Here is a 21,586-nt window from a genome sequence, read left to right as displayed (position 1 = left end):
CAAAAAGGGTCTTTCCTTTCGTTTTCTCCATGTTTTCATTTTTTTCACAAAAGGAGATCCTTTATATGTTTCACTATTTAATGGTCTAATTAGAATTTTCCTATTCTATTATCTCAAACATCACAGCTTCGTACATCGGATTTCATTCACTAAATTAAATTTTAAGTTTTAGAGACTAAAAACTCTCAAGGAAACACATTAGAACGCTCACTGTTTCACGCGTTAAGGATTCTCTGGTTAGCAGTTAGGTGGTTTTGCAATACTCTTCAATTCGTTAAGACCCGGACACAAACGTTAATTTTAGTTCTGTCTCCCTTCAATCGGAAGAGCAAAGCAGGCCTGTATTGTCCTAAAATATACCCCGGCCTTTTCAAATGTAAGCATAAACTGACAAGCAGATAAGTGCCACTTCTCCCATTTACTAATGGAATGATTACTCCACAACGAGAAGCCCCCAATCGCCCCAATCTCAGGAGGCCCCCTGAGAAAATGACGCGAGTATCCCAGCGACAAGTCGCGGCTGGGCCAACCTGAGGCTCCTGGCTCCTCTTTCCGCACCTGAGTCAGCCCTTCCCACCACTCATCCCGAGTACATCTTCCTGCGCCCAAACCTCCCAGGCTCTCTCCAGCCCTGCGGATTCCCCCCCCGCCCCCTTCCATTCGGACTCCGGGCTCCCTTCTTTGCCTCCCCACCCCGGTCCCCAAGCCACCCCTCCCCCATTTCACGCTCCGCCCGCGCTGACACCGGAGCCGCCACCCCACCCCTTCGCTTTCGCACCTTTCTTCCGAGGGAGAACACCAGCTCCTCTGCTCGCCTACCTAGCTGCCTGCACCCCAGGTCTGCCACTCCCTGAGGAGCCACCGGGACCCACCTCGAAGAGCTCGGCCGTCGTAGCCATCCCTGCCGGCTGAGAGGCTCGCCTCGCACCGGGACGCCGGATCCTCTTCACATGCTGCGCCTCAGCGGCGCCACGCACAGGTCCCCACTCCGCTCGCCAGCTCCGGCTCCCGGCCGCCGCGGGCTCCCCGACTCCCCACAATGTCCTGGCGGTGCCGGAGAGCGGCCATGAAGCGAAGCCGCAGACGCCTGTCAGCTGCCTCCCGGCGCCGCCCGCGCCGCTCCCATTGTCACCGCCTCGTACGCCGGAAGTGGAGCTGCGCGCGCCGAGTTGGCTGTCGGGAGGGGCCGACGTGCGAAGCGAGCAGCCGGTGAACTTCTGAGAGGCTCGTCACTCAAGCGACTGAGGAACCTTGATCCTTGCGGGCCACCATCCCGGAAATGGTCTTCAGAGGAAGAGAGTGCTGGGGCTGTCGGGGATAAATAAGTTTCTCGAGATTCTACGTGCGAATTCGCAGAACTTTTTGTGACATGTGTTGGCCAGGAGGGACTCAGACGTTTTAGTCACTGCCTCTGAAGACCTTGCCTCTCTGCTGAGCCCGACCTGTTTGTGGTGGAGCAGAAGGTGGCTAAGGATGAGTGAGTCTCGGGGCTTCTGAGTACATGTGAGAAAGCTAGTCTGTGTTCTTCGTTGGCGGTTTTCAAGATAAGCTGATGCTTTAGCGGCTTATCATGGCCCAACGGGCAGTGTGGCTCATAAGCCACGAACCGGGAACCCCACTGTGTGGCATCGTCAGATTCTCCAGGTAAAAATGTCTGAATCCTCAGGGATGATGAATCGGAGGGATGGATTATGTAGCACAGTTTTGTGATGCAAAGTATCCCTGGTCCGCCACCTTGGGCGAGTTACTTAACCTCAGTTTCATCTGTTTAATGAAGATTTTAATAATACTACCTCATAGAGTTGTGAGAATTAGATCATTTTATGCCTGGCACATATTAAATTTCATGTGTTTTCTAATACAGTATTATTATTACTGTATCTTAAAATTAACTCCACTGTTTAGGATTGATAGGAGAGGATGAAAGGAAATGAAGACGACTTGTCGAGCACTACACATGTTTAAAGTTTTTCTTTCATGAATAAAAATTATTCAAGGACATTTTAACTCATTCTGGAAAATCCTTGCTGAGCGATATCAGACTGTTATTTTCATCTTATGTTTCATTACTAGACAATTTCAGATAGGTTTACTTTAAAGTGCCTAATTGTTGAAGAAAACTGAAAAAGTACAAAAATTAAATCATTCACTTTTTCTTAAATTATGGAAGCTGATCTGGTTCCATTTTTAGAATTTGGCACATTTTATCTAAATACAATAACTCGTTATAGAACCTGGGTGGCCGTGGAATAATCTGTTTCACCATTTGCTCTCATTGGCTATTGACAGTTCTGTCCAATAAATTCATTCTTCCCCAAGAAAAGTTATATGGTAAAGTAGCATAGCTCTGAATTGAGATTGAGACAAATAAAGATGAGTGTAATTTTAGGTGAAAAGTGGTTGGCAATGTGGATACGAAAAACTCCCTTTTTGCAACCTGAACAATTTTTGTTACAAAGGGCATCAGAGTTGGAGTTTACCATTTTCTCCCAGGATACCTGATTTACATTTGTTATTGTTGTTGTATCTCAAGTAAGGAGGTTAATAATATTTTTCAGTAAGGTGCATCAACCTCATTGGTCTATCCAAGTTACTCCAAGTTCTGCTTATATATTCCCTTGGTTATCCTATACCTGCCATTCTCCCCTGCGTCGCAGGTAACTCATATGCCTATCTTTGTTGCTTTCCTTATATTTGTGTATGCATTTTTCAAATTACGTAATTGTGCTAGAGACTTCATTCCCTTTTCTAACATTTGTCAGCTTTGTCAGCACTATTTGTAAGAAACTTCCACGTTACTTTGTGTTCATCTAGAGCAGCACCGTTCAATAGAATTTTCTGCAATGATGGACATGGAAAGTGTTATAAATGCTGTCTTATATTTTAGCCTCTAGCCACATGTAGCTATTGAGCTTCTGAAACGTGGCTATTGTAACTGAGGAACCCAATTTTGTTTAAGTTGAAATAGTCACATATGGCTAGTGGCTACTATATTGGACAGTGCAGCTCTAGGCCATTACTTCTGTTTGCTCTGTAGCACTGCGTGGTTTACATCCTCACACTTTACCTACGCGGCTCCCCAGTGGTGATATCCCAGGTGCCTCCAACTCTGCCATCAGAGAGAAAACTACTGCAGTAGATATTCTCAAAAGGTCCATAGGACATATCTATGCTGATTTTGACTAAATATTGCCCAATAATTAGCTCCTCAGAATACCTTCACCAGTCTACATTTTCACCAGCAGTAAGCGAGGGTTCCTATATCTCCAGTTTTTGCCAGTACTGTATCTTATTTTTACTTGCTGTTCTCCATGTAGCAATGATTGTTAGCCCTTTGGGTTTCCTCTTCTGTGAATTGCCTGTACATATCCTTTGTTCGTTTTGTTTCTTTGAGAGTTACTGACTTTTTCCTGTTAATTTGCAGAAGTTTATTATGTATTCTTGATGTTAGTCCTATATTAGTCATTTTTAGCTATCACAGATATTTTCTCATAATTTATCATTGTCAACTTACTTTATGTTGCCCGAGGTTAAACAGAAATCACTAATTTTATTGCATGCAAAATAGTTAATGCTTTGGGAGATTTGTTGTAGTCTTTTCCCTGCTCCTATTTCCCAAAGACATCATCGTACATTATCTTCTCTTAACTTTATCATTTTATTTGTTATATTTAGGCCTTTAATCCATCTGTAGTCCATCTTTGGATGTGGTATAAACATAGGAATCCCATTTTGTTTTTCTCTGTACTGTATGCCAGTTTTCTAACATCGCCTTCCAAACAGTATATATTTTCTTCATTGATGTGTCAGGTTCTTGATAGTTCATTATGTCTCCCATATAAACATTGCTCTGTCTCAGTTCTATTACTTTATTTGTCTGTTACTATATCAATACCATACTGTATTTATAGCTGTAGTTTTGTAAGATTTTTTTTTTCTGGCTTACAAAAATAAGCTCCATGAAGAAGTCATGCTTGTTTTCAGAATTTTTTCTCACTGTGCTCAGAATATTTCAGAAGAAAAATTCAGATATATCTGGGTAAGCATTTCTACATTTCTGGAGCAACTTGGGTTCAGATAATTCATCTGTCACTTATTAATTCTGTATTGTTGAATGAATCGGTTAAGGTTTATTATTTTCAGTTTTCTGACCTCTTGAGGCTGGTGATGGGGCTAAACATATATGCACTGGCATATTATCCACATATATGCCAACAGATAATGGTCATCATTAAAGAATTAAAAAGGCAAATGATCTTTTCTGTATCTAACTACTTTTCCTCCACAAGACTTGGTTTAGATTCTGTTTTAAAGGTTTACTCTCTGGATAGATAGTAATAGTATAAGGTTAAGTCTGGCTGAGGTTGGTATTGTAGCCCATAGTTGTAGGGCCATTTAAGGTTTGAGTCCTAATTTAGAAAAAGCCCAGAATAAATCTGAATGACAGGTTGAGTCATCCAACAAAAATATTTATTGAGCACATATTGAAGCATTGTAAAAGGCCCCAGATTAATTTCTTAACTTTACATTCAATCATGAGATTCTTGCCACTTAAGAAGAGCTTTAATTATCCTCCTGGTAACTACAGGATAAGACACTGTACTAGAGTTTAGTCCAAAGTTCTCAACTATTCTTATCCAGAGACTCAGAGAAAGAAATGGCATTCACCTACTAGTCCATTACTGGAGTGCTAGCTAATTCTTTTCTCAATGAAGAAAATGCATCAGAATATAAATAAATGAGTGAGGTTCACTAATACACTGACAACTTTGAATACGTTCTTATTTTTCTTTTTTAAGAGTATTAATAAACATCAGTATTTTATTAGTAGTATTAATGAAAAATTTATTTAGGCCAGATGTGTTCTTGATCCTTGATGAGAATTACTGGTATGTTCTTTAGCCACCCTTTATTTTGCAAATAAGATAAACTTGGGAAAATTAGGTGATTTACACAGAAGTTAATAGCTAATAGATGACTTTGTTCTGGACTTTGGAGTAGAGAGGTAAGGAATAATTTTCGAACTAAGAAAATGTGATCTAACATTTCTGTAAATGAGCAAAAGCACCTTCTATTCTGTTCCTGCCCCTCAACCCCCTGCAAAAAAGGGATGTGTTAGTAACTTACCATTCCGCTTAGAGCATGCAAACCATTAAAGATTATTCAGATTTTATTCTTTTTATTACTCATAGTATCTTCCAGGGCCTAGAGGTAAACCATTATTACTGAAATGCTCTTACATATTTTTGTAGGGGTTAGCAAAAAGACTCAGGGTGCTTGTTACTCACTATAGGTTGCGTAGAATAGAACATTCTTTTTACAATTGTATCATCTCAACTAATGAATTCAAAATTGGAGAGGGTTCAATTGAACCACTTTTTTTGATCCTACTTTACTAAGGTGGCATCAAGAAAAAAAGCTCTTGTAGATGCCTAAAATGTGTCCAGGTATATACTCCTTGCCCGCCAAATGGAAATCTGAGTGGCCAATAAACTAGGATTTTGAATTAGAACCGTGTGCTCTACCTATTTAAAAAATTAAATTGAATTATTTTTAGTAATAGGTAATGATACTTTGTCATTTGAGATAATATAGCAAGTATGCAACAGTTAGTTACTAGAGTCGGAACTTAACTTGTAATATTTTTTTGATTGACATTTTTTGTGGGTGTGTGTATATATCTGTTGAGGTGTTTTTTGTTATTTTTACTGTTTGACCCATGTTTTGAGTTTTTGTTTGTTTATTTTGGGATTCGTCCATTTTTATTTTAGTTGGAAGAATCATTTATAATGTTTTTGTTTCCATAATGCAGACGGTATCCAACTGTTGAAAAACGAGCCAAAGTCTTCAATGGAGCAAGTTATGTGCCTATTCCTGAAGATGGTCCTTTTCTTAAATCACTACTCTTTGAACTTAGATTATTGGATGAAGATAAGGATTTCACAGAGAGCCGTGACAGCTGTTCACGCATCAATAAGACGTCTATCTATGGACTTCCAGTAGGAGGTGAAGAACTCTGGCCAGTTGTTGCTTTTCTGAAGAATGGCATAATATATGCTTGTGTTCCACTAGTTGAACAAACTTTATCCCCTCGACCACCATTAATTAGCATTAGTGCAATTTCACAAGGCTTTGAACTTCTTTTTGGAGTACAGGATTTTCTTTACTCAGGTCAAAAAAATGACACTGAGCTAAATACAAAATTGAGCCAATTGCCTGACTTGCTTCTGCAGGCTTGTCCATTTGGAACTTTGTTAGATGCCAACTTACAGAATTCATTGGATAGTATTAATTTTGCTTCTGTGACTCATCCACAAAAACAGCCAGCCTGGAAAGCTGGAACATACAAAGGAAAACCACAAGTTTCTATTTCTATTACTGAAAAGGTAAAATCCATGCAATATGATAAACAGGATATAGCAGATACGTGGCAAGTCGTTGGAACTGTCACTTGCAAGGTGAGATTTTTCTCTGGTATTTGTTTTAACATCTATGGAGAAAAGTAAAGTTTGCTAACTATTTTATATTGTTATATAACGTTCTTGATTTTTATCATAAATAACAGTCATTAGATGTTAGATTCATGTGAAAGTTTGTAATGTTACCTTTTCACATTCGTTACTAATTGTATTAGTCACATACTGCTGCATAATGAATTGCCCATTATCCCAACAATGAACATTTATTATCCTCAGTTTCTGTGGGTCAGACTTCAGGAGCAACTTAGTGGGAACTTCTAGTGTGATGTCTCCCTGGAGATCACAGTCAGGATTTCAATGGGAGCAGTAGTCACCTGAAGGTGTGATTGGGACTGGAAGATCTACTTGCAAGGTGGCTCATTTACATGGCTGATTAATGGTAGGAGGCCTTAGTTTCTTTCTGTGTGGACTTCTCAGCAAGCTGCTTAAGAATGTCCTCACAACGTGGTGACTGGTTTCCCATAGATCAAGTGATTAGACAGAAAGACAGAGACAGGCACGAGGCACAGGTAGAAGCAATTCTTTTTATTACCAAGACTAAGAGGTCAGATAGCATCATTTCCACTATGTTCTCTTCATTAGGAGCAGGTCACTAAGTCTGGTCCATGTTCAAGGGGGCTGGAATTAGGCTGAGCCTTTTAAAAAGAGTAATGTCAAAGAATTTGTTAAATTTGTTAAATTCGTTAAATTCCATTTTCTCCAGAGGGGATTAAATTGACAAACCTCTGACTTAATATCTAAAACCATTTTGAAGGGCTCTTGTTTTATTTAAACAAGTCAATAGGTTAATATAGGGTTCTCTGGTTTAAGGTCAGAAAATAGGAAAAGACAATAGAAATAACAATACAGTTAACAGTGATCAGTGCCATGTTGAAAAATGATGCAAAATAAAAACCCTCCAAGTACAAGTTCTATAAATACATATTAATACTCTTAGATATCTTTATTTTTCTGATATCTTCCTTTATTCTCCACATTTATGAATATAAACTTTATATATCAAACTTAATGTTGAATGGCTATGTACAAATCTTACAGGTAAAAGTAGATTTCAAGTACAGAGAATTAGAATAGTCCTGGCAGACAAATTGGATCTTCCTTGTTCTTTTTAACTTTAAAGTGACTTAAGAATTTATGTGTCTGTTTTAAACTCACTTCCGTCATGATCAAAAATACATTCCACTTATTACCTTTATTAGAAATAACTATTGTGAATAGCTCCAAAATTGAGGTATTCGTGGATTATGTTATTAACAAGTCTTAAAGTAGTTGAATCCTTTTTTCTTATAAGTTCTAGTAGATACAAGTAGGAAAATTCACTATTTCTCTTTTTTCATTCTGTGACAATAAGTAGGGAATATGTTATCTCTAAAGTACTACTAATTAATATCATGGTATTAAATATCTCAGCTCATTGATAGGCTGACCCCAGTTTATGGCGTATGGGAATTTTGGATTGGTTCCTAGTCCTACTCTGATACAAATTATCATGATGGAGAACTTTCTACTCTAAAAACTTTCTTCTCTAAAATCACTTTGTTATAAAAATAAAAAGAATGGGGATGTACCTTAACCCATGCTAAATGTTTCTTTAAGCTTATATGTAAATAGTATAACTATTAGCCAAACACTTTTTTAAGTACTTCAGGAGCTTAGTATTTAAAGAGTTTTATTGTGAAGTCCATTATAAATGGAAATAATTATTTTTTTATTTTTTCTTAGTCCTAGTAGAAAACCTGGTAAACTGAAAGCCAATGGACTGAAGATCTAGTCTCTACTCCACCACTAATTCTGTTTGTCTTTGGGAAAGTCACATAATTTTTTAAATTTTTTCTCATTTCTAAAATCAGATAAGTTCCTAGGTCCCTTCTGTTTTAATAATTCCTAGTTAAAAGTTATAATTCCTAGTTACATATGCCAGATTGACTTCAACGGTAGTACGTAGATTTCTTCTAGAATGGATGTCCTCATTCTATATAGTAAATGACTGGTGATACGGTATTTTAAATGTCTAAGAAGCAGATGATTTGTTGGTGGTTTCCATAATGGTTGCAATTTTCTAATTCTTTTGAGAATGTTAGAAGCTAATTTAATAAGTATAAACTGAATATTTTAAAATTTTACGGTGTTTGCTGTTAATATTTGCTTATTTTATCACCTTCGTAAATATCTGTCAAAAAACAAAACTTTTTTTTGTTCTTGCTAGTTCACATATAGAGGGTGAAGTAGCAGATGGTTTAGAAGTCAAAACACTAAAGTATTTTTAAATTTTGTAGTAAGATTATTTGGCATTTTTATTTTCAAATGTGATTGCTATTATAACTGTCATTGAAAGACCTTTATAAAGCACTGATACATGGCAGTGTTCATAATGCCTGCCTATTCTTTTAAGTGCTTCCATTTATAGCACATACATTCCTGAATTCACGCATATGTCGAGCAGTAGATAAAACATAAAAAGATGAAACACTTCATGTTAGAATGGAAAACAAATGTAGGGTCCATAATTAGAAAAAGACATCCATTCACCAGACATTTTTTGAGTGTCTCTTGGGCCTACCAATATGCGAGGCACTCGAAATACGAAGGAAAATAAAACAATTCTTGCTTTCAAAGAACTTAAATTTTCAAGGAGGAAACAAACGGGCAGAGACAAATACCTATAAGGGCGGGTAGTTCTTGCATGATACAGACTGTGTAGATGGTGATGGAACTAGCTGCTTGCATTTGGAGTTAAGCATTACTCTTGCTGAGTTCCACTAACTCTTAAAATACTGTGCGGTCTGGCACACAAAACATCAATAAGCCTTACAGGACTTGATTGGCTAGTTTTAACTGGGGATTTAACAAAGGTAAAGGTCAAGTTAGAGTTGTGGTACAAAGGAAGAACCTGAGTACTCACACACATAAGTAAGGTGTATCAGTCTGGTTGGGTCATGAAAAAAGCCACCATAAGATTTATGGGAGTAAAGGTGTTTAATATAGGAATTAGGGCTTACTCAAGTATAAGAGGAGCTGAGAGGATAAAAGTCTGATCGTCTAGCTGCAGCCTTTCAGAAACAGTCACTAATGACTCAGTCTGGACACTGGAAGGAGACAGAGAAGCCAGGGTTCACAGAGACACCTGAGGAGCCACCGTGTCTCTGTTACAACCTCAAAGCAGAAATTCATGGAAATGTCTGTGAAAGTGCTGCATCTGGACACCAGAACTTTAAAGCGGGAGCTCAGAAAGAGGTTCGTGAGGCTGTCAAATCTGGTTTGCTTGACCTTCCAAGAATACTGGCTTCCCTTTCCCTCTACCTTCCAAATCTCTACATGGCAGAGGTGGGCCATATAGGTGAAAATAAAGAACGTGAGGCCCCAAACAACGTATAGAAAAAAGAGGGTTGTAGCTGGAGGGAATCACACAAATGCATGGAAGCATAAGACATGATTTACTCCGGGAAATTCAAGAATCCAGTATGTGTACAGCATTTAGCTGCAGGTAGAAAATGATTAAGATGTAGATGGCAGCCAAACAATGAAAAGTTTTCAAAGTCATACAGACCAAGAGGAAACTACTGAAAGGCCTTGAGCGTGGATACAATGTAATTAAAACTATGTTTCCTTAATGTAGCTTGATGTTGATTAGAAGAAAGCAAATCTAAATACATTCAGAAGGCTGTAACAGAAATGGTAAGGGCCTGTACCAATGTGTTTGCGACAGGAGTGGAGAGAAGTCAGTGGGTTTAAAATAGCTGTTTAAAGGTTTTCGATGTAAGCAGAAGGCTCTTGGAAGGCTCTCCTGGTCTCTCGCATGACTGTCTGGGAGCATGATAGAACTATTAACCAGAGTACAGAAAGCAAAGAGAACAATGCCTTGAGAGAAAAGTGAGTTAAGTTGTGGAAAAGGACTCATATTCAGAAAAGCCTCAGCCAGAAGATGTATACTTCCAAGATCTCTGTAAGATCTCTTTCTGTTTGTATTGCAGTGTGATTTAGAAGGAATCATGCCAAATGTTACCATCAGCTTGAGTCTCCCCACCAATGGATCTCCACTTCAGGATATTCTGGTCCATCCTTGTGTGACTTCTCTTGACTCTGCCATTCTTACTTCTAGTAGCATTGATGCAATGGATGATTCTGCATTTAGTGGACCTTACAAATTTCCGTTCAGTCCACCTTTAGAGTCATTCAACTTATGCTACTACACTTCCCAGGTAAACAACCTTGCAAAAATATGAGACTTTGCTAATCTTAATGTTTATGAATTCTGTTTTAAGCAAATCATTTATACATTTGGTCCAAATGAGAACTTTTCATGAGTTATTTATCAGACAGTAATTGATGAATGAAAATGAATATTCAATTCTTTGAATAGGATGCCTCTTGTGTCTGGTGTCTATAACAACATTGAATGGTTTTCAAAGTAATGGGTTTTTGTTTTTTTTTCAATGTTCCCTAATAAGGAGTTCATGGTATAGGGTAGATTCTGGTATGATTTAGTCATGGTTTGAACCATGAACAAATAAAAATACCTCTAATTCCAGGCAACTGTAGTTACAAATATATAAATTATTTATAACTATTTATTGCTTATTAAATAACTGCTGTGTGTCAGATATTGTCCTAGGGACTTTACATGTATTTTCTCTCGTACTTTTAAAACCCTTAAGGGTAGGTACTGTTAGCCCCATTTTACAAACGAGGAGAATCAGAAGTTAAGTGACTAGCACAAGGTCTTGTAACTGATAAGTAACAGAGTCTAGATTTGAACCCAAATTTTCCAGATTCCAAAATCCAACATCTTTTCTACTATACCATTTGTCTGTCTCCTGTCCTAATTGTGAATCAATAGTTTAGAAAAATCTACTCAACCTAGCTTAAGTAAAGGGAATTTATTTTGAGAATGCAAGAGGCAATGTCATTGTCATTCAAGGATAAGAAAATAGACACAGGCCATACTGGGATTAGAACCAGAAAAATTAAAATTAAAATCACTCTGTCCTCAAGGTCTGCACGTCTGTGTCATCTCTGCCTCTCAGCCTCCTCTTCCAATGAGCTTCCTCTGCTTGCACGTGACCTACGTGTGGCTGTAGGACTTATGCTGTATAAGTAGGTTTTTCCTATTTCTAACTTCAAATGTATCAGAAAGAGTGATTGACTCACCCCAGCGTGCAGATTGCCTCCCCTTCGGTCAGTTCTTGATAACCAATTTAGTAAGCTACTGCCAAGCTAGGGAGAGGGTGTGTCACAAGATACAAAGGGGGCAGCAGGAATTATGGGCAGGATGTCAGTGACCAGTGTGTCTAGTGCACGTCCTATATTGCATATCATTGAGAACCTGGAGGAAGGGAACCTGGATGAGCAAGAGTAGGGAAAAAAATGTGTTGCAAACCTTTGTAAGGTACCTTTTTCATCTCTGAAAACAGAAAAAGAGTCCCTGACCTTAAACCAAATGTACTGTAGCTCTAACATCTTTTATTAAAATAACATGAAGTAACCCATTAGTCATAGTAATGACTGTATTACTGCAAAGCTTTTTTTCTCAATCACCAATGATATTTTAGACCCATTAACTGAGAATTATATAAAAAATTTGTTTATGTTTGTGTCCAGGTTCCTGTCCCACCAATTTTGGGCTTTTATCAAATGAAAGAGGAAGAAGTACAACTGAAAATAATGGTTAATTTAAAACTTCATGAAAGTGTGAAAAATAATTTTGAATTCTGTGAAGCTCATATACCGTTTTACAATAGGTAGGAATAAAATAACATGATGCTGTAATTTCTGCCTTCTTTAGTACATTTCCCCTGCTCTACAATAAATTACGTGGCTTTGTTTTTTACCTTATTGTTAAGATATTTTTATTGAAATGAATGCTGATTCTGAACCAAAACGTCATCATAAAAAATATTAATCTCTTTACCTTTAAATGTGTCTTCGTATTTCTGGTTAAACTTGCTAGTAAATATAAACTTAAGCCAGTATAACTTCATCAGGTATTATTTCACTCCTGGCTCTATTTCTAGCAATTTCTCTGTATACAAGTCAAGCCCAACTATCAACTACCTGGTGAATTAAGACAATTGTACCACAAGATTACAATTGACCCTGAACAATGTGGGAGCTGGGTCACCAAACCCTGCACAGTTAAAAATCCACGTATAACTTCTGACTCCGCAAAAACTTAACTACTGATGGCCCTCCACATCTGCAGGTTCCCACTGTGGATTGAAAAGTTTGACCCTTGAACAACATGGGTTTGAACTGCACGGGGACCCATGTTAGTCAAGATTCAACTGTGCTTCCTCATCAGTTCTTGTAAATTGATGTCCTACAGCATAGTTCTTTTCAAAGGATGTCCAAATGTATGGTCAAATCATAGTTTTAATGTTATGTCAATCCATGTGATTGTATTAATATAGTCCATATAACTTTATAGCTGTCTTTAGAATTAATGATGAAATGTGTATCATCGCCAAAGATGTTTATTATATTTCTGGTGTTTTTTTGAGATACAATATTTGTTATTTGTTCTGCTCTATTATGCAAACTTGAATATAGATATGCTTTTATGCTGTCCTTGCATTAAGTAACAATAGCAAGATTTGACTTAGATTTCTTAAAACTGTTATATCTGCAATCATTACTTCTTCCTATTATGTCCTTTTCTTTTTTTAAAGAGGTCCAATCACACAGGTGGAATACAAAGTTAGTTTTGGCCAGCTCGAAGTATTTCGAGAGAAAAGCTTATTGATCTGGATTATTGGTGAGCTAGGTTTTGTTTATTATTTAATACGTTTGCTGTACGATCTACTTGATATAGGATTTTTGATTGGTGTACTTGTGTTTTTAGGACAGAAGTTCCCAAAATCAATGGAAATTAGTCTTTCTGCAACTATAACTTTTGGAGCTAAGAACCATGCGAAGCAGCCTTTTGACCACATTTGCATCGGAGGTACAGCATATTTAAAGGTAAATATACTTATATGGCTCACTATATTAGAAACCTGCCCTTTCTTTCTAAATTGCATGTATCTAATTGATTTTTAATGTTTTCTGACCATTTTTTTTAATTCTGTTTTTTATGTCGTGCTAAGTTCTTTTTAAAATTTTTGTGAGATTCTTTTTGTTTATTATTAGTCACTTTCCATTTCACTTAATACTTTAAAATTTTTAAGGTGAAACAGTTAAGTATGACCTAAACACCTCAACTTAATCTAGTTCTACTCAGCTCTAGTAACCGCATTTGAGATTTGTATACAAAACATGTAAGATGTCGTCCTTGCCCTCTAGGGATTTTCAATGATCCATGTCAATAATTGATCAATTCTAACTGCTTTTGGTGTTTCAAGGAAGGAATGAGCACTTCTGACCAAAGTGGCCAAAGAAAGTATTGCAATAGAGATGGAATTTAAGGCGAACTCTGAGGCCCAGATTAGCATGAATACAAAGCCTGGAAAACTAATATTTGTATAGGTAGATGACTTAATCAAAGGAATGAAAGATAACAAGGCATGTTTAGGAACCAGTGCAGGAACAGTAGTAATACATAAGGCTGGATATGGGATTTAGGTCTGGATTGTAGAGGGTTTGAATCTGACTTTTATTCCTTTGTTAGAAAATGTTATTCTGTTTTTAAGTATGGGAGTGGCCTTTCAGAAAGTAATGCTTTATGAAGATCAGTCTAGAATGGATGTGAGTGAGATCCATTTCGTGAGTGAAAAAAAAAAACTTGAGACAAAGTATTATTTAGCTCTATTAGTATTCCAGATAAAAGGTAATGAATGATGCTGAGCTAGTACAGTGTCACAAAAAGAGAAAGGAAGGGACTGAAAGGAAGAGACTGCTGTAAGAGTTGTAATAAAGGTAAAGACTTGGACACTAATTAAGTACAGAAATAAGAAATAGTTTGAAGTCAAAGATGGTGTTACTAAAAAAAAAAAAAAAAAATTTGTGACTTGGACCAGACTTGAAGCTCAAGGAGGGCAGAGACCGTCTCATTGAATATTCATTGTTTTACTACCAAGGAAAAGTATATCACAGTCACATAGATTAGAGATAGAAGAGAATATACAGAACATGAGACACTGTAGGGGAAGGAGCGCAGCTTTGTAGTCAGTCAGGTCTGAGTTCAAATGGCTGCTCTGCTACTTACTTGCTGGGATGCTAATTGCGTCCATCTCTGTGTGTAAAATAGGGATACCTTGCAGTATGGATTAGAGTTCACATTGGTGAATTGCCTGCTGTATGTTAAGCTCTTCATAATGGCAACCTCAAAGAAGCTGCCCTACTGCAAAGGGGAAGTGGTGTATGTATATGTATATAAATGCGTGTGCGCACACACAATATTCAGGTTTAATATTTGTGATTTTAATTTTGTGAACTGTGTGAAGTAAATTCCTAAAATTACGTCAAGGGGAAAAAGTGTGATCATTATTTTTACCAAAGAATCACCTCAATTTGGTACATTTCTCTTCTTTTTCTAGCTCCATTTTAGGATCTTAGATTATACACTTACTGGGTGTTATGCGGATCAGCATTCAGTTCAAGTTTTTGCATCAGGAAAACCAAAAATAAGTACACGTAAGTTGGACAGATTCAAACGAACTTGAGGGAATTTAAACGGTGTTATACAGTTATTACCTAAGGTAAAATTAAAATGTAACAAAAAGAGAATAATCCCAATTTATAAAAATTCCGGCCTGATTCTATTCTGTATAACACTTTGTGTACTTTACGTTGTCCTCTGTCTTCTCCTGTTTATAAAATTGTCTGGATGAGCAAGGGTTGGCGTAGAGGTGGCATCTTTTTTATGAAGGCATAATAGTTACGTCAGTTTGGGCAAACCAGTGCCCAAACTGGTTTAAGGCAAACCATTTTGTCTTAAATACAAACAAACCACTATATTAGGTTGTACCTAATGAATGCAAAATATTAAATAATAATTTAACATTTATTGCTTACTGTGTGCCAAGCACAGCTCTAAATATTTTATGCATGTTAACCCATTAATCTTCACACCACCCTATGAAGTGTTATCTCCGTTTTACAGATGAGGATGCTGATGGAACGGAGAGATTATGGGACTTCTATCTAACTAATAAATGGCAGAAGTGGGAATCAAACCCAAGTAGTCTGGCTCTAGAGCCTGGCTACTTAACCAAAATGCTATGTTCCCTCTCAAAAAAAAAAAAAAAGATTATGAAGAAATATATCCTGCCTATATCCTTTTCATTATGAAGAAGAAAGGTAGAAAGGCAGAATTGGATATTTACTGATGTGTATAATAATAACAATTTACATGTGTCTATCTCCAAATGAGCATTTTTCTCAATTTTACATATCAAAAAACTTTATTTCAAAGAGGTAGTCGTTTGTCCAAAGCTACAAAGCTGTGTTTAAAAAAGCTTAAATTTGATCAGAACTGTAAGAAACTGCTGAAGCAATCTCTTTAAAACATTATTAGAAAGTCAGATGTTTATTTCTATCTTTGAAAATTAGAATGGATAGAAAAATAGCAAGATTAGAATCAGTACCATGGTGAAGAGGTTATAAAAGGGAAAGCAATAAAAAATTTTTTTATGTTGTAGTTGTAGTTGAAGTAATGGTCTACAAGAAACAGAATTTAGGGAAAATGTGAGAAAAAAATTGGCAGATTTAGCATAAGTGAGGGATATCGGCATAAATAAGCTTAAAGATGGATTATTTAAATATATAACAAACCCATATTTTTAAAGTGGTAAAAGTTATAATTTTTGATAAAGTCAAATTAAAATAAATATTTCAAAATATACCTTCCTTGAGAAAATTGTGTTCCACAGTTTTAAAATAATCATGACTTTGTTCTTTTATTGAATTTAGTCTTATCATTTATTTCTTTTTTTTCCCAGACCGGAAACTAATTTCTTCTGAATATTACATCTGGAATTCTAAAGCTCCTGCTCCAGTAACATATGGATCATTATTACTGTAATTGTCTCATGTTTAAATAGAATTTATACAATAGTAGCATCACTTAAATTAAATCATAGTCTTTTATTTTTAATGTGTATGCATATAACCTATGAGTGAAAAAAATCATTGAACGATTTAATTATTAAAATGCTCTTCTTTGACATGTTTAGTCTGACATAGTTTGAAAAAACATTTTAAAGACTAATGTCTCCAATTTTGTTACCGTTTGATTTTACTCAAATGTGATTCAGAGCATAAAATAGTAGTGATTCATTTTAGGCTTATTTTAGACTAATCATGGGTCATCCTGCCATACCTGTTACTTCCTGCTCCTGTGGTAGACCTGGCTAATCAATCGTCGCCCTCTTTCTCCACTGATCCTTCTGGATACAGGCTCAGGCTCCTCTTCAGTGCAGACCTACAGGCAGCTCCGGATTGTAGATGATGTGCAAAATAAAAAACTATTCACTCTTCCAAACCTGACTACCAAGCTCCTAGTACAGTTGTGTTGTTACAGAATACCAGCAACCACATTAGAAACAACTGTAAATCTCTTGAAAAGACAGCCAATGAAAACAAAGGAAAATTGTCTAAATAGTAACCTGTTCTTAATCAAAACTACCCTATTGACAACAAAGAATCTGCATTATTCTACTTAAAGTGTTTATCTCTGTTCTAGAGTTACTTTTCAGGTAAGTTTATTAATGTGCCACAATAACATTTTGTTTAGGGTGTCTGCAAGAATATTAAGAGGGGTAGGGTAACATTCAGAAAATGAGCACAGTGTTTTGTAATCACTTAATGTCTGTAGGCAAATTTTCAAAGATACGTTGAGGTATAATATTGCTTTTTTCATGTTCTATTAAAATTAATTGATGAATGAATTCAGGTGAAAATTCAAAAGCCATTCTGTGGATAGAGAGTATCAATTTATCTTCAGTCTCATGTAGCATATTTTCTTTAAATGTGTCACTCTCGCTTTCTTACTAGTATTCTCTTGGTTTCCTCAGGAACACTCTAGTCATATTCTTTATTCTCTACCTGTCCTTACAATTATGTCTCATTCTGTTTTCAAAGCACTTCACTTGTTAAGTTTGACTTAAGTGACCATTCAAGATGAAATCTCAGTATCCTCAAAACTGAATCCATGTCAAGTGTCTTTTTACAGAACAGGAATAGAAGCTTTATAAAAAATTACAGACTAATATTCAATGAAATTGTTTCTTGGTTTCTACTTTTTAATGAGTCTCCTAAGGAAAAGCTTAGAAAAAGCTGCCAACTCCTTGAAAGGGAGCTATGGTAGTTTGAGGGGATATTGCATATAAATTTAGGATTTGAAATACGTTCTTTTTAATTAAGGTCAATCCTACTCATTAAAACTCATTTTCTGCAAGGCGTTATCATGGCACGATGTTCTCTGTGCAAAATTATCCCAAGTAACAAAGGAAATGGAGTAACTGTCTGACCAGGACTTTGTTAGTCTAGCCTAATCATAGATAATCAGTAATGAAAACGTTCCTTTTGAAAGAATAAAAATATTATTCCCCTTGATAAGAAAGCACAGTCAGTAACCACAAGATTGCCATAGGATCACGAAAGTTAATTTGGGGAATGTAATCAGTAATGTTGTAAAGATTTTGTAGGGTATCCGATGGACACTTGTCTTGTTAGGGAGACCACCTCAGGGAATATGTAGATGCCTGATCACTGCACTGTACACCTGAAGCTGAAGCTGAACAATAATGAATGTCAACTACAAGTTTATATATATATATATATATATACACACACACATATATATATACATATATATGTATGCATGTATGTATATAGTTACAAGAAGCGAAGTACAGCATTAGGAATAGAGACTGGAAATGTAATGGCTCTGTGCGATGTCAGAGGGATAGTGGATGGGGAGGGGGGTTGACACAGTGCAAGGGATATAAATGATAAATGTCTAACTATTACATTGTTTTGTGCACCTGAAACAAAAAATAAATTAAAAAAATATTCCCCTTAAGTTTTTGACCTCTTAAACTCAAGGAAAGCTTAAAATTTATCTATGTTAGTATTAATGAAGCCATTTGGACATCTTGATTGTATAAATGTTTAGCAAAGTACACTAAGATAAGAAGGAGGTATTTATCTAGTGAGTAGGCAGAAAGTCAGTATAATAATCCCCTAAGGAAAACTCCTTATAAGCACTCAAAGAACCAGTGAATCTTTGGTTTGACATTTCTAGAAAGCAGCGGAAAATCTAGGGAGTACTGGAAAAGTATGGGGGCGATGGGCAACCTGATGCCATCTGTTGCCATTCCACCCTAACATAACGCTACAGAACTAAAACCAACTCCTGTTTTCATCCTGTTGAGACACACTGTGATGCTTTTGATTTTGTCTAGAAACCTGTCACTTCAGGATAATTTCTGAAGACAAAGTCTGCTTCCCGTTTGATAGGTGACCTGTTTAATGTTTTCCCTGTGTCTGGGAACTCCTTAGTGTAATTAGCGACCTTTGAACTCCACAACTAATCCTGAGCTATTTTGTATTCCTTACTCATCTTTAAGGCTGGACCTTTCTTTTCTTCAGAGTCCGCTGCCACAATTAAAGAAGAAACAGCTGCATTTCAAAGGGATTCCGATTCCAGAAGCTTAATCGTGATTGACATGTTCTTATTCTAAGCTATAAGACACTCTAAGAGTCCTTTCTTGGGTTAAAACTTCAATCATTTTCTAAAAAAAATTATCTCACTATGGATTTTATTCATTTTCTTTGATAACTATTCTTTGCATTTTTAAACTTGAAAGATGCTTTGCGTTCGCAGTGAATATGAGCACCTACTTCCAGTTAGATTTGGATGGTGTCAAACCTATTCTAGATGCAAAATTGCTAAAGTTCCTTTTAGAGCCAGAATATGATTATGAAATCTGATGTCTATCATATGAGTAATTATTCTTCAGTAGACCCAAAAGGTTCAAACAGTGTTAAATTTCTGGAAATGTACTCCAGAAAAGATAGTTCATGAGTTTGGTAAAACCCTTCTTCAGTGTTTTACTAAACAATATTTTTTAAACTTTTAAAGCTGGTAATATCCTCTCAGTGGTAGACTTTTTTTTCACTTTTTACTTTTTAAATAATTGATTCAAATTTCAGGTTTGCAGTAATGGCCTCAGAGAATTATTTGGTCAAAAAAATTTTTTGATTAAACATTTGTATAAAATTTAATTTTTTTACACCAACTATTTCTAATGAGCTAAAATTATTGCGATTTTATATATAGTATGATTTAAGATCTTTGAAAGCACAATTTTATACACAATAGCAACTGCTAATACTTTTCTTCTATTTTTTTATTATAGTATTTCAAACTACTTAATAGCCATTCATAGACTCCTGCACCACCCCTGGGAGGTAGGTAGGTCCAGTTTTCGTCCAGACCCTCTTTGGAGACCGCTGCCACGGCAGAATGGTTGTTTCTAAGACAAAGGTCAGAAAAGGGATGTTAATAAACAGTCGTCAGGTTTAAGGGACTTTTTTAGGATTACATCTTAAATTCCAACAAATCAGATTTAGGAGTTACTGAAAGTGAAATTGATCCATCCCTCATCCAAACTTTGCAATACTTTCCTGTTCTGACATCATTTAGATAGTTAGCTGTATTATCAGATTAGAAACCATTGTACCAGGCTGCTGAAAGGAAAAGGAGGCAAAAAGCTAAACATGGGATGAATTCTGAACCTTTTAACCTGGCTGAAGTATGTTGGTCCCTGTTATGCAAATACCTTCAATCCTCTGCTAAGTTCAGTGGAAATAATTTTCTTGAATGACAGGTTTATTCAGCAAGGATTCAGTTGGTGATTAATCCCCCTTTGATCTAGGGTATTTCACTTAACTACCAGTTACCTCTTTCTGACAAAGTGCAACTGAGATTAGGGAGATCACTAGAACACTACTAGGGTGTGCGTTTATTCTCTCTAACCTTTTAAAGCAAGGGCCAAGAATGCAATTTATTTTCTGTATTTGAAGATGTAAAGTCCTGTCTGCTAAGTTAGAAAGTCAATTGAATACCAAATGAAGTTTATTTCTTATGTAATAGAACAAACATTTCTTTTTGCTTTGCCTAACAATGATTTTAGGAAAACATATGCTTTGGGAAAAAAAAACAAAACTACATTCTAAGTATATCTTCTAGTTTTGTTTCATGTACTAGAGTGTATACTTATTGGCCCAGAGAACCTAAAAATCAAAGCAGTGGCTACAACTTTGGTTGAGAATATGCTTCTATTAAACTGCATGGTTTCTTTCCACCCTCCCCCATTAAAAAAATGTCATGCTATGTGGTAAAGAAATCCAATTGGGGAAAATGTGTAATACACAATTATTCAAATCTTGAGACTTCTGATTTCAAAGCTTTATTTGTTAACTTTGCCCTTTCTTGAGGAAAAGAACTTGTTATGTTCCCATCATAAAAATAATTGCATTCATTTTCAGAATGAAGATTTTTTTCATATAGAAAGGTAAATGATGCCATTACAAAAATACTTCTAAATAATTATTTTAAATTATCAAAATAACCATTTCCACAGTATTGTTTACTATTTTTTTCTGCCGGTTTTTTTTTTTTCATTTAACTGGGTACCACTTCTTCCGTAACCCTGAACTTTGACGTAGTCTGTGGAATTTAGCACAGTGTCTTAAGAATAAAATTTTAAAATGTGTTTCATGCTAGGTTTCTCAAAAAATTCTCTTTTAAAAACTATTATCAATGTCAATGTCAATATTTATCTTGCAAGATTCAAAATTTTGGGTGTCTAGTCCTCACATATATTTCAAGATCCTTAAAAAAGAAACAATAATTTAACAATTTGTTTTTAATTATTAAATTATTATAAAGCATTTAAAAATGCAAATTGCTACTAGAACAATAAATAATTATAAAGCATTTAAAAATGCTTTATAATTATTTATTCTAGTAGCAATTTGCAATCTATATATTTACATAATTCTCTTGTATGTTTTTTTGGCTCAAACTTTTTGTGACCCAGTTTCTAAATTGAAACAATGACTCAAAAAAGTGCTTCTCTAACTTAACTTGGTACCCAACCAGGCTCTCTAGTTTCAATTTAGTAACCAAACTGTTTCCAAATATCTTTTGATAGCAAGTTACT

General features: G+C 36.0%; 2 protein-coding genes across 4 annotated transcripts in view; one reads left to right on the top strand and one right to left on the bottom strand.

Moving 5' to 3' along the window:
* The window catches only part of EXOC5 (exocyst complex component 5), a 39,788-nt gene extending 38,639 nt beyond the window's left edge, over positions 1–1,149 (bottom strand). The window contains exon 1 of the mRNA XM_033107596.1: positions 873–1,149. Within this exon, the coding sequence (XP_032963487.1) occupies positions 873–899 (27 nt within the window). The 5' untranslated portion in view covers positions 900–1,149. The remainder of the gene's footprint in view (positions 1–872) is intronic.
* A 126-nt stretch (positions 1,150–1,275) lies between these two features.
* AP5M1 (adaptor related protein complex 5 subunit mu 1) lies at positions 1,276–21,284 on the top strand. Of its 3 annotated transcripts, none has more exons than XM_033107597.1 (9): positions 1,276–1,644; positions 5,813–6,458; positions 10,451–10,678; positions 12,078–12,217; positions 13,145–13,230; positions 13,318–13,436; positions 14,951–15,047; positions 16,355–16,433; positions 16,812–18,057. In XM_033107597.1, exons 1-9 carry the CDS (start codon positions 1,571–1,573, stop codon positions 16,861–16,863), a joined length of 1,521 nt encoding a protein of 506 aa, XP_032963488.1. In that variant the 5' UTR covers positions 1,276–1,570; the 3' UTR covers positions 16,864–18,057. The 3 variants fall into 3 exon arrangements, with proteins under 3 accessions (XP_032963488.1, XP_032963489.1, XP_032963491.1); XM_033107598.1 differs by lacking the exon at positions 16,812–18,057 and adding an exon at positions 19,008–21,284 and having other exon boundaries at positions 1,277–1,644; XM_033107600.1 differs by having other exon boundaries at positions 1,277–1,644; positions 16,355–18,057.
* Positions 21,285–21,586: the final 302 nt, after the last annotated feature.

Source organism: Rhinolophus ferrumequinum, chromosome 6 (assembly GCF_004115265.2).
Source record: "Rhinolophus ferrumequinum isolate MPI-CBG mRhiFer1 chromosome 6, mRhiFer1_v1.p, whole genome shotgun sequence".
NCBI classification, from domain to species: Eukaryota; Metazoa; Chordata; class Mammalia; order Chiroptera; family Rhinolophidae; genus Rhinolophus; species Rhinolophus ferrumequinum.
This window is presented reverse-complemented; position numbering and strand designations above follow the sequence as displayed.